General features: G+C 44.2%; 1 protein-coding gene across 1 annotated transcript; it reads left to right on the top strand.

Moving 5' to 3' along the window:
• The first annotated feature begins 12,534 nt into the window (after nucleotides 1-12,534).
• On the top strand, nucleotides 12,535-16,056 carry LOC117137320. The gene has a single exon (XM_033298705.1). The coding sequence runs from the start codon at nucleotides 13,099-13,101 to the stop codon at nucleotides 15,913-15,915; it is 2,817 nt and encodes a 938-aa protein (XP_033154596.1). The 5' UTR covers nucleotides 12,535-13,098; the 3' UTR covers nucleotides 15,916-16,056.
• Nucleotides 16,057-16,547: the final 491 nt, after the last annotated feature.

Genomic DNA, 16,547 nt, shown 5'->3' on the forward strand with positions numbered 1-16,547 from the left:
TAACAACGATAGGGGTACATTATTTATTGACGTTACCTTTGTCAGTGAAGGGTTTGTTGATACCAACAACTGGATGGTCCATGATGTCGTAACGCTGAGCGACCACGCTTTGATTTCCTTTAGCATAGTAGAACTGCCGGATCGATGAGGTCATGCTGACCTATCAGATCAACTCCCTGGAAATGCCAAATGGGGATGCAGAGAGTATGGCGGCTGGCCTCATGAACATGGAGTGCCACCCTAAACAAACTTCGGTCTGACTGCCTCAGGGCTCGGAGAACGGCGCAACGAGCCAGAGGCTGCACCCACCACGCGGAGCTCATGGAGGCTTTCGGAAGGAAACGCTTAGAATTCAAGCATGGCATAGAGGCTGCCGGGCGTATAAGGAACTGCAGGATAGTGTAGACAGTGATACCTGGGTCCTCGCCTATAAGCTTGTAACCAACAAGCTAAGGAAGAGAACGGCAACCCCATCTGACCCTGGGGTCCTGGCTAAGATTGTAAGGGAACTATTCCCCTACAGAAGTAGCCCCTGCCCCGGATATACCCTACAAAGCCCCTGGACTAGATGGTATTCCTGGAGCGGTTATTAAAGCAGCGGCGCTGGGTAAACCTGGCATCTTCAGGGCCACCTTCCAGCAATGTTTTCTTGAGGGAATCTTCCCAACAAGGTGGAAAAGCCAGAAGCTAGTGCTGTTGCCGATAGGCAAGGGTCCAGCACACGCTGCAAACAGCTACCGCCCCTTATGCCTACGGGATATAGTTGGAAAACTGTTCGAACGTATCCTGTATACTCGAATAGAGGTTATCACCGAGAGCACCCACGGCCTAGGAAGCCAGCAATATGGCTTCCGGAAAGGAAAGAGTACCCTGGACGCTCTCTCGGCCGTGTGTGACATCCCCAAGACCGCTCTTGCTGGTGATAGATGGCTTGGGGGCAGGAAGGAATACTGCGCAATAGTGACCCTGGACGTAAAGAACGCCTTCAACACCGCCAGATGGCCCGTAATCCTCGGAGCCATGAACCGTATGGGGATCCCGGAGTATCTGAGGATAGTCGTTGGCAGCTACTTTACGTGGTGGTCACACCAGCTTATCCCTGAGTTGACGGTCTGGGCAGAGTGTCAACACAAATGCCTGGACTACCATCTAACCCAGTTCCTCATGGACCATGGCTGCCTATATACTCAGGATCCGCCATGCAGAGTCAGCCTAATGTTTGTTCTGCGTCGATCGTGAAGAAACAGCTGAACATGTGCTAATGTACTGCTCCAGGTTTACGGAGGAGAGGAGCAGCTAAAGTCGCTGGCAGGTACCCCGTTCAGCCCTAGTGGCCTGTTCGCGGCTATGTTGGCGAATAGCGCGGCATGGGAGCTGGGTCACAGCCTTATCATTAATATGATGAAGGGAGTCCGATAAGACGAGATGGCCAACAGAGTGGGTGGCTAAGGGGCTAAGGTCAAACAGTCGTCCCGTGTGGTGGCGGGCGAAGAATACTACCTCAGCGTTCCCGGCTTGTCGTAAAAGTCGACTAAAGGTTGGAAGGAGGAGCCCTCATGGACTACAATGAAGGATTGGAGTGCGACTTGGCCTCACATCCTGCTCACCAAAGTCATACCTTGACTGGCAGTCCCGGTGAGCAAGCAAGGACTGAAGAGCACGCGGAGGTGGTAATGGGAGGCATAATCCCATTAGAGTTTATGAATCTTTAGAAGATTTTAATTTTGTTTTCATTCCTGTAGCTCGGAAGAAAGTCTCCTTTTCCATTTTCCCCTTGGGAATACTGTCATTTGTCTCGCACGTTGTTGCTAGACCAATACATCTAATATAAAAATCCTTGAGGTTCGGCAATTTACTTTTTAAGACATTCTTCCGGCATGTCATTTTAATTAGGTGGGTGATGTCAGGTCGAATATAGAAGAGTGGCAGATCCGTCCGTTCCTCCCTTAAAAGGCTTTGGAAACATTTTTTTATATACATCTTAGTCCGGCACTCATTAAAGCTTAAGCTTAGTCCATTAAACAAAGCCAAGGAAAAGTCAGATACAACATCCAGTGGAAAATGCCCTGATTTTGATATATGCAAATCTGCTTAGCCAAAACTGTATGCTGGCTGTATCATGTTCCGCCGAAAGCATTTGTAAAACTGGAAATATGCTGTCGTCACCCTCCATCACAGTTTGGTATAGAAAAACACAACTTGGGTCGCCGTTCGGTTTCTGAATGAGTAACACCACGCTTCCATGTGCGTCAACAGATTTTTTTTTAAGTTTTTATCCTTGATGCATATGTTTTTATATGGGTTCGTGTGCATATACAGAAAAATTCATCCAGTTCAATGTCAAGAATGCATCCAGCCAATTCACATCTTTTTAAGGCATAATGATGACTCGATTACGGTCTTTGGTGATTCCTATGTGTTGTTTGTGTGTGTTAGTGTTGCTCACTTTGGTATGTAACTTAGTTCTGGGTCGTCATCTTTCATATTGTCGGTGGATTCCTTCCTCCGCATATCTTCCAATTTTAAATCAATTACAAATTTTAAGTCATCTAGATCCAGTTCATAGTCGTTTTTTATTATGAGGAGTCTCTGGTACCGAAATGGATATCAATATGACGCACTGTTCATCGGGTTTCACAAGGCAATGTCGCTTTAAAATTGAGCTGCACTCATTGGAATAGCCTTCAATTCTTAGCCAGATATTATCCACTTTGTCGGATAGTTTAGCCTTTTTAAAATTAAGCTGCACTCATTGGAATAGCCTGCAATTCTTAGCCAGATATTATCCACTTTGTCGGATGGTTTAGCCTTTTTAAAATTGAGCTGCACTCATTGGAATAGCCTTCAATTCTTAGCCAGATATTATCCACTTTGTCGGATGGTTTAGCCTTTTTAAAATTAAATGAACACGGAAGAGGAGCTTTGTATATCAACTTGGCATAGTATCAGTCCAGTTAGGTTGCAGATAACTTTCTAATCTCAATTCAGTTTTTTTTTTTTTTTTTTTGAGTGGCAATTGATGTCCACAATTCCTGGTCCAACTCTAGGTTAAAATACAAAATGGGCAATGGTCCATGATGGGTTGTTGGGGGTTGCTGGTCCTGGAATTTTCCAAATATGCTGAAAAGAAAACACTCGAAGAAAAGCGAACACTAGACTTTGCGTAATTGCGCGGGCGCGACCGGGCATATGTTTATTCAGCGTGGTTAGTTTTGACACTGGTGGTTATTCTAATTATTTAGGCTCTCCCAAGCGCGGCGGAGACTCCTTGGAGACTCTGTGGTGTAGAGCGGGAGAGCGTAAGAGGGAGCGGAGAGCGGGTGACAGTCCAAACCCCGTAACTTGAACATTCCGCCCCCCTTGCAATCACTGGGGTTGCAACACAGCCATCCTACGGCAGGCTGCAGGCACCGGACACGATCTACCCAAAAACAGTTTTCTGAGCGACCGGCATTCCCTCGTCGAAGGTCAGGAATCCGGATTGGATAACCTTTGGATAAACATCTGCTCCTAAGACCATGGAGACGGTAGCAGGCCGATGGAACTGGTCATTAGCCAGCATGATGTCCCGGAACTTGGACACCACGGTGTCGCTCAATGCTCGGACAGGTGTGCGGATCCGCACACTGGGCTCGATCTTGCGGTGAACTCCTACGCTGAGTTGACGGATTTTGCCGGCGGGAACGTTGGGACGACAACGAGCTAACCTGCTCGTGCATGTGGAGCAGCGTGTGGTGGGATCGGTCGCACTTCTTGCGATCACCGCTTCGGCAGTCTCTGAACTACAACTAAGGACGAGAGGAGCGCCTATTATTGTGGAGATTCGGAAGACTCCGTCGGCAAAAGCACCACTTTTGCCACTGGACGTTTAACAACTCCACGTGCAGTACGGATATTTACTACACGGACGTTGCCGTCGGCTCCTGGGAAAACAGACTCAATTCTGCCGAGCCGCCACTCATTAGAGGGTAAGTTGTCGTCCTTGATGACGACCATGTCATCGATGCGGAGATTTTTGGACGGGGCCTGCCATTTAGAGCGCTTGTGGAGTTCTTTGATGTACTCTTCTTTCCATCGCACACGGAACTGCTGATGGAGAGCTTTCAAATGCTGCCACCGATTAAGAATGGATTTCGTTTCCCCCTTTACTTCGGGTTCCACCGTGGACATAAGGGGTCCCCCGACAAGGAAATGACCTGGCGTCAGAGCCAGCAAATCTGTCGGATCCTCAGACATAGGAGAGAGCGGCCTGGAGTTAAGGCACGCTTCTATTTTTGCCAAGAGCGTGGAAAACTCTTCGAACGTGTATTTTTGTGTGGCAGTGCATTTGTAAAATAGCGTCTTAAAACTTTTTACGCCTGCTTCCCAAAGGCCTCCCATATGGGGTGCCCCCGGAGGAATAAGTTGCCATTGCATCTCTTGATGAATATAGGCATTCGTCACCGACTCTTTTTACGGCTTGAAGGAAATCGCGGGAAAGCAGGGTGGCAGCGCCAACAAAGGTTTTGCCATTGTCTGACTGGACTTGACGTGGACACCCTCTTCTGGATACAAAACGAGAGAAAGCGGCAAGAAACTTTTCGGTCGTTAAGTCAGATGTAGGCTCTAAATGGATGGCCTTGGTGGAGAAACAAACAAAAACTAACACATACCCCTTTGTAATAAGACATGCTCTTCCCGTATAGTTCTTTATATCGAACGGACCGGCGTAATCCATGCCAGTATACGTGAATGGTCGGGAGAACGATGCTCTTTCTTTGGGCAGGACACCCATCAGTTGGCTTTGCAACCGCTTTTTGTGGATCACACATACTTTGCACGAATTTACTACTGCTTTCATCAGGTTCTTAGTTCTCGGAATCCAGTATTTCGACCGGATGAGGCGCACCATTAACTGGTTACCACCATGGAGAGTTATGCGATGAGTGAAATTCGCAAGGAGGCGAGAAAGCAGGCAGTTATACGGAAGAATCACTGGATGCCGTTCATTGTATTGAAGGCTTTGAACTTGGCACTGGACGCTTTTCACTTAGGCAGTGATATTCCACAGGGAATTCTCTGCGCTGAGTGTTCGACATTAGGAACCGCTCGGCGGCGGCGATTTCAGTGGCCAGCAAATGCACATCAGATGGAGATGTCTGCTTCCTGCACCGCTGAATGAAGCGATGAACATAAGCAAGGACCCGTAGAGCTTTCTCTAGCTTGGAGAAACGTGCCAACAACTCTTCAGAAGGAGCTTTTGCGAGATGGACTTTTAGAGCACGCTTCTCCAGGTCGGTCACCGGAGCGTTGTCGACCTGAGTTGGCCATTGGTTGCGTGGATTTTGCAACCAAGTCGGTCCGTGCCACCATAACTGGCTATCGGCTAGATCTTGGAGGGAAGCTCCTCTACTTGCCAGGTCTGCTGGATTATGCTCAGATTGAACATGAGACCAATTCTCTGTTTTTGTGGCCTGGGCAATCTTCGTCACCCTATTGGCTACAAATGTGGTCCACTGGCACGCTGGCTTGCTTAACCATGCAAGCACTATCGTGGAGTCCGTCCAACAGTAAAGTTCGGAGTTAATCGTAGGCATCTGCGGAATGATGGCTGCAGCCATTTCGGAAAGCAATAACGCTCCGCACAGCTCCAGTCTTGGGAGCGAAACGGTTTTGACAGGTGCTACCCGGGTTTTCGCGGTTAGGAGTTGCACCATAATGGTGCTGCCCACTTCTACGCGGACATATATTGCCGCCCCATAAGCCTTTTGCGATACATCGCAAAAGCCATGATGCTCGACCTTGAAATCTAGACGAAACGATAGCCAGCGTGGAATGCGTATCTGCTCTAATACCGAATAAGTTTGGAGAAAATTAAGCCATCGCTGAAAAAGCTCATTTGAAATGTTTTCGTCCCACCCAAGCTCCTGCAGCCAAATCTCCTGCATGAAAATTTTAGCTGGAACGATAAACGGCGCTAACCAGCCTGCAGGGTCGAACAATTTGGCAATTTGGGACAGGACTTGGCGTTTTGTAAAGGACGTTTCGAGGTCGGAGGTTGCCTCCCAGCGAATACCGAGGGTTTTGGCAGTACTTTCTGCATCGATCTCGAGAAAATCAGTATTTAAAAGATGGTTGCTCTGAATGGCCGCTAAAACTTCCTTTTGGTTGGAGGTCCATTTCCTTAATGGAAATCCGGCGGAATTCAGAGGGTCTCGGAGCTCTTGCACCATGAGCTGAGCTTCTTCCGTGAAGTCCACTCCGGCTAGAACATCATCCACATACATGAAATTTCGAATGACATTGCTAGCTTTTGGATGGCTGAGTTCTACGTCAGCTGCTAGCTGCTGCAGTACTCGGATCGCCAGGAAAGGCGCGCCATTGACTCCAAAGGTTACTGTTTTCAATTCGAAATCTCTGATTTCCCCTCTATTGTTACGGAAAAGTATTCGCTGGAATGGAGTGCGTTTCGGATCTACCCAGACCTGCCGATACATTTTTTCGATATCGGCGCTGAACACGTATTGGAAATAGCGCAACTTCAGAATTTGAATGGTCAAGTCGGTCTGTAAGACAGGACCAGCATGAAGGATATCATTTAAACTGGTACCATTCGTAGTTACGCTTTCCGGTTTTAAGACGGCGTGATGTTGCATATAATAGGCGTTGCAATCATGGGTAGGAAGAACTTGTCGCATGTGCTTTAAGTCGAGATATTCCTGGATCACCGAATCGTATCTCGCTTTCAAGGCCTCATCTCTTTTTAGACGCTGCTCATTTCTTAAGAACTGAGCCAACGCGAAAGACCTAGAATGCCCTAGCGCGGAACCGATATGTTCTGGGTCGCGAAAAGGCAGAGTACCGACATATTTCCCGCACTCGTTTCTCGTGGTCGTTTGAAGGAAATTCTTCTCGCACATGGAATCGGATTCTTTTACCAACTTTGTTGGTATATTCTCCACCTCCCAAAATTTTGTGAGTAGTTTGTCCAGTGAATTATCGTACGCGTGGGAGATCTGTGTCGAAAAAGAGGAAATTCTGCTTTGGGCTGAGGCTGACACTGGCCCAGTTAGTACCCAGACGAAAATGGTCTCTTGCCCCAAGAGAGAGCCACAGATTTTGATTTTCCTCCACTCAGAAGATTCGAAGGCAGAATGTCGGCTCCGATAAGGACATCTATTTGTGCGCTCTCATAGAATTTTGGATCCGCCAGTGGAAAATCGGGAAGATCCCGAAGGAAATTTTGCGGAATTGGGTAGGAATTCGTCGTCTCCAACTGCAACGCGGGCCTAGTCGGAGATCGGATGGTGAAACTGCAGAGCTTCTTGGACCGAGCAGCTACTGTTTGGTTTAAGCCCGAGACTTGGGCTTGAACCACCTGGAATGGCAATCTAATTAGATTGAATAGTCGCTCGGTTATGAATGTCGCCTCTGATCCGGAGTCGATCAGGGCGCGTGCCTTAAAGTTAATGCCAAGATGGGAAATATTGATTATGGCAGTGCCAAGAAGGATGGCTCTTGAGCCCGTGGCGAAATAATTTTGAACACCGGCTTGCTCATTTGGAACGAAATTGGCCTGATTAGCGGAAATTGGCCTTGCAGGATTTGAATGGCTTGAATTGCTGGGAAAGAGGTTGTTTCGGTGCAACAATGTGTGATGCCGGCCACAGCAAGTAAAACAATTGTGCGTGCTTTTGCACTCACGAAGCTGATGTCCCTTTGCAAAGCAGTTTAAGCATAACTGCTTCCGTTTAATGTAGGCTGACCGGTCGTCAACCGACATTTGGAGAAAACGCGGACATACACGGACAGGATGGTTTTCCTTGTTGCACAAGTCGCAACTTTTCGATTTTGGAGCCACTTTCGTCTCATAGGAATTTAGTTTTCTAGAGGGCCCACTTGAGTTAATCGCTTTGGAGTGCGACTGACTTGGTACAGACGGTCTCACATCATCGATGACCTCTAGGGTTCGATGATGTTCTGTGAGGAAGGTGTTCAGCTCTCCCCATGTCGGGATGTCGGCTTTCTTATGTAGCGACTGCTTCCATAAGGAGAGAGTTATCTTCGGGACCTTGGATGAACACAGATATACCAGCAGGCAGTCCCAGTTCTCAGTGTTGATGCCTGACAGTTCTAAGGCAGTCAAGCAACCTTGAACAGTACTTTGCAGTACCTTCAAGGCCGCCCCAGATTCCTGTGGTATCGACTGCACATTAAACAGTATTTTCAATTGACTGTTTACCAACAATCGTTTATTTTCGAAACGCTCCATTAGGTTTTCCCACAGAGCGGAAACCCTCGTTGGTGAGAGGCGGAATCGAAACTATGGCATGCGCGTCGCCACTTGTTTTGGCATTTAAATGGAATAACTTTTCAACCGGAGTCAGCCGTGGATTATTGATATACATGGCTGTGAAAAGATCCCGGAAAGTCGGCCAGCGAAGATAGTCGCCTGCGAAAACTTCTGTATCGCATGGATGCAACCGACAGCCAGAGGAAATGTAGGCCTGGGGCGCAGCGTTCGCGGCTGGGATGGACTGAGACGTGCCCTGCTCGATTTTATCAACGAGCTGGGCAACACACCTTTCATAGACTGAATAGCAATAACTGTATTTAGCCCTGAGAATAGGCATGTTGCTTGCTGCCGCTTCGCCTGCTGACACAAGGCACTCTGAGAGGAGGTCGAATTCCTTTTCAACCTTGTCCCATAGGGTTCGGACTTGGTCGCGACGGACGCTAAGCATCGTGACGGTTGGAGCTGCGGATTCCGGAGTGTTGATCTGAGCCTCAAATTCGCTTAAGCGGTCAGAAACCGAAATGAATTTGGCTAGCGCTAGACCGGAAGCAGCCACATTTTTAGCTGTGCGCTGTACTGTGGCTTTGGATGGAGTAGCACAGTCGTCGGAAATCTGCGCAGGCGTTTTCACCGAAATGCTTGGGATTCTTCGACTCTTGGGCCCTTGTGGTGAAAAAATAGACCTGGGCTTGTCAGCGGACAATTTCTTCTTATCGTCCCCGATGGGCATAATCGAAGAAATACGAAATGGAAGGGAAGCGGTTTTGGAGCCCGGTCACACTTTTGAAAAAGTAGACAGATTCCTCAGACTGCACTTAATAAATTTAAGCTTGCCGCCGTGAACGGTATAAAGCAGAGGAAAAAGACCGTGAGTGAGAAAGTGGTGTAAAATTTACGAAGTGGAAACGCCGTAGTTTAGACTAATTGGACAGGTGACTCGGAGTGAACAGCGAATTGTATAAGTGACCTGTGATTTATGGTAATTAGGTCCACCTTATTTACGGTTGGAACACTTGGAATGTGGAACACGGTGAAATAAAATGTTTATTAGAACGAAGAAAATTTTATTTTTTTGTTTACAACTGGAAACGGAGAAAATGGAATGGTAGAATTGGAGTCTTTTCTCCGCGTTGTAAGTACTTCTAAAACACAAATTAATATCTAAGCAATACAGGAAAAAATATTTGTCGGGTGAACGACTTGTATTTGGCGGTCGTATTATTTATTTATGGATGATTTTTTTGAAAATTTTCAAAAAAAAAATTTTAAAAATAATTTAAAAAATGTTGAAAAAGTTATTTGTTAAAAAAAAGAGAAAAAAAAACGCTTTTAATTTATTGCTCGGAAATTAATTTGGAATTTACGGAAAAAATTGATGGAAAACAAAACGCCTTTTTCGCGTTTGGAATAAATCACTTGGAATAAATTTTATTTGTGGTTTGGATTTGCCGACGGGAAACAATTTAAACTTTGATATATGTTTAAAAGGAATGCAGATAATATGCGCAATGTATGTCGGTAATATATGTGGATATAATATATTTTGATGTAATATATGTAATATATATGGATGTAGTATATGTTGATGTAATATATGTTGATTAATATATGGAACTGGCGGGTAAATGTTTAATTAATATTTTATTTGGAATGGCCAGAGGGTATGTGTTGTTTGTTTCGTTGTTGTATTCTTCGATATCAAAGCAAATTGTATTAAGTGGACTGCGGTGTTAAAGCAAGAAATGTGTTGCGAAAAGAATTTGGCTTGCGTTGGACACAGTGAAACGAGAACAGAATTTTTGCCACTTTTGACAGAGCTTTGGACTTAGAAATTTTCACTGAACTTGGCACAAATTATTTTCACTTTTTCACATTTGGAATTTTGCACTTTTCGGACTGGATGAATATTTTAATATATTCGGAAATTTGAACTTAGAAATTTTCACGAATGAGGGTGAAAGGAGAACGGTGGGTAATATGGCGGCGCCCGTGAGAATGGATAAGTACTTTTCTTTAATTGCCTTTTGTCGGAGAAATCCGTTAGATTTGACAATAAATCTTACAGCAAATTGAACGAAATTGGATTTTCGAACCTTTTGCTGCAGACCGGCAATTAAAAGGAATGGAAATTTCGTACTTATCTTATAATTTGGTCGCTGGTGGACAAACTTGAAAATCCAGGGGATCCGGCTCGAAGGACCAAAAAAAGATGGGTTGTTGGGGGTTGCTGGTCCTGGAATTTTCCAAATATGCTGAAAAGAAAACACTCGAAGAAAAGCGAACACTAGACTTTGCGTAATTGCGCGGGCTCGACCGGGCGTATGTTTATTCAGCGTGGTTAGTTTTGACACTGGTGCTTATTCTAATTAGTTAGGCTCTTTCAAGCGCAGCGGAGACTCCTTGGAGACTCTGTGGTGAAGAGCGGGAGAGCGTAAGAGGGAGAGGAGAGCGGGTGACAGTCCAAACCCCGTAACTTGAACAGTCCACTTTTTGAAGCTTCGGTGATCTGGAATTCCGGGTCATCATCAGGAAATGTGATATTTAAAGTTCTATTATTGGCACTTCCAATTGGTTGGATCCATCCAATCTTTATCGCTTCTTGGCTTAAGAGTTCCAGTCCCGGCAAAAATATTCGCACTGCACAATACATTCACTATGGCGTGGCCATCGACATGGGGTTTGGTCGACCTCAAACTATACCGTATTAGATTAGGGAAAGCATTGGGAAACTGAATATAAAAATTTCAACGTTCTGCCTTCGCAAATCATTATTGAATAACTATATTTAATTGACTAAGCTAGGCAGCGGCACAAAATCATCAAATCACCGATAATGGACTAACACTAACCCAAGTTAGTGTTCTGTGTTCTGAGAAAATTGTCGATTTTCATTACCTTAAGCTTCTCGTTCCAGGCTCTTCCTGAGTGCTTCAAATCGTATATTGCTTTCTTTTGCAACAATACCTTATCTGGATTCTTTGCAATTAGGTATCCTTTAGGTTGCCTCATATATGTAAACGGCCTCGCTTAGGTCGCTATTGAGGTACGCGGTCCATTTAATGAAAATGTAATTATACCTCCGACGCTAGTGCAATCATAAAACGCACACTTTCCAGTCGACAAACCGTCAAAAAAGTTTCCAGATAATTAACGCCGAACTGCTGGGAGCATCCATTTGCCACTAGTTTCGTCTTGAAGCGGTCTATGCGGCCGTTCTTATCGCGCTTTACATTGAAAACCCACTTGATTGTGATTGTCATCTCTCCATCCACTTGCCGAGCCGCTGCATCATACAAACGGTATCCTTTGGCTGATACCGAGTAACCAACCTTAGTGTACTCCTTATGGTATCTTCGGCTTGAAACTTGCTGCCCTTCCTAGAACCCTTGTCAAGAGCAACAGCAAAATATCCGAAAACTTTAAGACGGTTTCTTACCCGCCCAAGCTTCCATTGTCATGCTTTAAACTACTGTGGTAGGTGATCGGTTCCGCAAATAAACTGCTTCGTCCCAAAATGCATCTCCAAGTCTCCTTGACATCTCCACCAGCGTCCGATTAGCTCTTTTAACAACTCTATTTTGCTGGGGAGTATATGCTATTGTAAGCTGCCGCGAAGTCCCGTGACATCTGAGATATTATGTAGTGGCGACTAAAGCTGTAAAACAATACAGCTCCCGATAGACAAAGTTTAGGGAGCTTGCGGTCAGATGTGACATTCTAATTTAGGGTCATACTAAATGCAATATTATGCAGCGGGAATGTACTAGACAGCCATCGCGCAGCAGCGCCACCGACCAGAACCAGGCTCGACTGGGGTAGCCACAGGCGGGAAGAAAGCACCCTTCCAATCGGGTGACCGAAGAAAAGAAGCAACCGCAGCGGGACCGCAGCCGCTAATAAATCGGGTTCCTGCGATGTGTATTTGAATTAATTGCAAGAAAAATGTATAATTAAAAGAGAACCCCCATACACCCCCCCAATACACAGTAAGAAGTTCCTGATGAAGTGAACAGAAAAACGAGAAATGAACTTATATTTTTAATTTATAAATTATAAGGTATTATTAATAGGTATAAATGTAACATGGAGTAAGGCTGAAGGCTGGCAACAACCCGGTTGGCAGCGCTGTTGAAATCGGAAATCGAAGTTATCGACAATCAGTCATCGAAGGAACGATCGCAAGGCAGTAGTGGAGTTGAGTGGAAGTCAGCGTTGCAGTCAGTCGAGTTCTCAGCAGCAGTCGTTCGGTCACAAACTAAGAATACTTTATATAATTACCGCATTTAGAATTAAACTAATAATTAAATTAATAATAAACAATAATAATAAACAATCTTACATGGGGGCTCGTCCAGTCCTAAATCGGTTATATGAAGGTGCAGTTGTTTAAAGAAAAAAGACATTGTTGTGTGCGTGGGTATAGTCTTTAAAAGTTGTAAAGTTGTGGCTATATCTATTGCATTTAAAGTTGGAAAAATCAGTTGTACAGATTTTGTTTGAACACAAGTCGGTAAAAGTCGGGAAAGCTGCTAGAGAGAACTGATAAAGTTGAAATTGTCGTGTGCGTGGATTTAGTCTTTAAAGTTGTAAAGTTATGGCTACGTCTACTGCATTGAAAGTTGAAAAAATCGGTTGAACTCATACAGACTCAAGTCGTTTTGCTGTTGTGGAATTTAAAACAATTAAATTGCAAAGGTGGTGAAATTCGTTTCTAACGAAAATCAAAATTTGTCTTTTAACCGGTGGCGCCGTCTGCAAAATCGACTACCGTCGCGCCGTTAGAACATTGTCGTTGTTTGCTGGTGTTAGTGCCTTGTCGCGGAATGTTCACACGTACACCACCTACAAATAAAAAACTTAACACCGACCAAATACAAGCAATTCTAGAGAACGAAAGCGAGGACGAAAGCAGAAAAGAAAAAATGAACGAAGAAGATCAAAAGTTGGCGCCTGTAGGAGAAGCAGAGGCAAAGAAGCAGAATAAAGACGCTAGTGCTAAAGTCGAAGAGAAATTTGAACAAATGATGAATACTCTAACCCAGAGCATGTTGGCAAAATCTAAACAAGAGGGGCAAGTAATTATCGCTGCAGAAAAATTTGAAAAAGTTGTAAGTGACTGTGATGGCAAATCAATTCCTATTAAAAAATGGTTTGAAATTTTTGAGAAAAATGCCGAGGCATATGAACTTTCGGAGAAACAAAAATATGTTCAAGCCAGAAGTAAGATGATTGGATCAGCAGAACTTTTCTTAGAATCTGAATGTGTCAGTGGATACACTGAACTCAAAGAGTTACTAATTGAAGAATTTTCAGGCAGCTATAATAGCGCCGTTATTCACAAAAAGTTGCAAGACAGGAAGAAGAAGAGGGAGGAAACTCTACACGACTATTTGTTACAAATGAAGAAAATAGCAGCCTTAGGTGAAGTTGAAACAGTTGCTTTGATAACTCATATCGTAAACGGCCTCGACATTAAAAAGGAGTATAAGGGTGCTATGCTCCGTTGTAAAACTCTTAAGGAATTAAAGCAAGAATTCGAAATCTACGAGAGTCTGAATATTGTTGACAAGCCGAATATTCAACCAAAACCAAAGCAAATTACACAAGGTGTAAAAGCAGATCACTGCTTCAACTGTGGTTCGAGGGAACACAAACGAAAGGATTGTACACTTCCTACCAAATGTTTCAGCTGTAATCAAGAGGGCCATATCTCAAGCAAGTGTCCGGAAAAAGTAAACAGCATGCGCATTCACGTTGATAGTGCACGAACAAAGCCAGTAATCATAAATGGGATTATCATCAACTGTCTGGTGGACACAGGATCAGATGTGACCATAATTAAAGAAGCTATATTCAAGAAGATGAAAGATGTTGATTTAAACCGCACTGCAACAGTATTGCGAGGTTTGGGAAATGCCTCAACACAGCCGATTGGATGCTTCAGAGCATTAATCAAGACCGACCAGGTGGAAGCAAGCCACAACGTTTTAGTCGTCCACGATTCTAAATTCAGTTGCGATGGAATAGTGGGACACGATTTTATCAGCAAGTTTTGTCTTATCTGTAGTGCAGAAGGCTATACTTTTCTTGACCTGGAAGCAGATAAAAAACAAGCGGTTGAGTATTCCCAAATGGTTAATATTTGTGAAGAATCTTCTTTTACAGTTGCACCACAATACCGAGAAGACGTTGAACGCATGATAGAGAGAACATACGAAACACCACCCAAGCAGATAAAGCAATGTCCAGTCGAACTCAAAATTATTCCTGATGGCGTGATTAAACCCTTTCGCCATGGACACACCCGACTATCTGAAGAAGAAGCTATAGCTGTAAAGAAGCAGGTAGAGGAATGGGTCGAGCAGTCAATCGTCCGTAAATCTACATCAAATGTTGCCAGTCGCATAGTCGTTGTCAAGAAAAAGGATGGTACCCTACGCGTTTGCGTGGACTATAGAAAATTGAACACCATGGTTCTGATGGATTGTTTTCCGGTACCCATAATGGAGGAGGTGCTTGAAAAACTGCAGAGTGCCAAATGGTTTACAACCATGGACTTACAGAACGGATTTTTTCATGTGGCCGTAGAAGAAGCCAGCAAGCCGTACACAGCATTTGTTACCCGAGAAGGCTTATTCGAGTTTAACAAAGCGCCCTTTGGTTTTAAGAATTCCCCAGCAGCGTTTATACGCAAAAAGTTGGGAAAGCAGGAGGGATATCTAAATTGCATAGATAAAGGAGACGCACCGTTGCACACACTACACATCGATCATTTGGGGCCAATGGATTCATCGGCCAAACAGTATAAATACATTCTGGCAACAGTCGATGCGTTTTCAAAGTTTGTCTGGTTATTCCCAACCAAATCAACCGGACAGGAAGAAGTGGTCAAGAGGCTGACCGACTGGTCAAACATTTTTGGTTTCCCTAAGCGAATTGTTAGCGACAAAGGAACGGCCTTTACGAGTGGTGCGTTCGAACAATTTATGAGCAGCCATAACGTGGAACACGTCTGCACAACTACTGGAGTGGCCAGAGGCAACGGCCAGATAGAACGAGTAAATCGTTTAATTTTGGCAATAGTATCAAAGCTGTCTTCAGACGAACCGTCGAAGTGGTACAAATATGTGCCTGAGGTACAAAAGGCGATCAACTGTCACGTGCATTCATCACTGAAGCTGTCACCATTTGAGGTCATGTTTGGCACCAAGATGTACACCCGAGTTGAGGATCGGTTACTGGAACTGCTCCAAGAAGAAGTGGTCTGTCAATTCAACGAGGACCGCTATGAGATGAGACAGCTGGTAAAACGCAACATCGAGCAGGCGCAAAAGGACTACAAGCGCAATTACGACAAAAAGCGCCGAGCTGAATACAAATACAAAGCAGGTGATCTGGTTGCAATTAAAAGGACCCAATTTGTAGCTGGCCGCAAGATGGCAAGCGGGTATTTAGGTCCATACGAAGTCACAGGAGTCAAAGACAATGGCAGATATGACGTCAAAAAAGCAGCAAACGTCGAAGGACCCAATGTCACATCCACCAGCTGTGACAACATGAAGTTGTGGAAGTACATAGCCGAAAATGCAGACCTATTGTCATCCGGGTCGGATGATGATGATCAGGAGGGCCGAATGTAACATGGAGTAAGGCTGAAGGCTGGCAACAACCCGGTTGGCAGCGCTGTTGAGCAGCAACATGATTGTCGGAAATCGAAGTTATCGACAATCAGTCATCGAAGGAACGATCGCAAGGCAGTAGTGGAGTTGAGTGGAAGTCAGCGTTGCAGTCAGTCGAGTTCTCAGCAGCAGTCGTTCGGTCACAAACTAAGAATACTTTATATAATTACCGCATTTAGAATTAAACTAATAATTAAATTAATAATAAACAATAATAATAAACAATCTTACATAAATTATAAATTATTGTAATAAGTTATAAAAATGTGTACCCGAGGAGGAGGCTTAGTTTACATTACTTTCTTATTTTTTAATTTTATTTAAATTGAATTCCATCTAGTATTTAATATTTTATATAATAATTATTAATAATATAATAATTATTTTTCCAAGATGAGTACATTTTCAGAGATTAAGAAAAATTTTAATTGTAAATGACCCACGAAATACTCGGAGAGAAATTACGGAGAGATATCAATTTAATAGTTAACACCGGAACAAATCATGGTAGCTGAATAGCAAACGTAAATAAATTTAGGAATTTTTTTTTATTATTTTTTTACCCTCTTTTTTTTTGTTGTAGCGTGCGTTTA

Source organism: Drosophila mauritiana, chromosome 2R, assembly GCF_004382145.1.
Source record: "Drosophila mauritiana strain mau12 chromosome 2R, ASM438214v1, whole genome shotgun sequence".
Lineage (NCBI taxonomy): Eukaryota > Metazoa > Arthropoda > Insecta > Diptera > Drosophilidae > Drosophila > Drosophila mauritiana.

Bases quoted from the DNA above. Each gene is read 5' to 3' on its own strand.
- LOC117137320 (XM_033298705.1), top strand. From the start codon at position 13,099: ATGTTCACACGTACACCACCTACAAATAAAAAACTTAACACCGACCAA.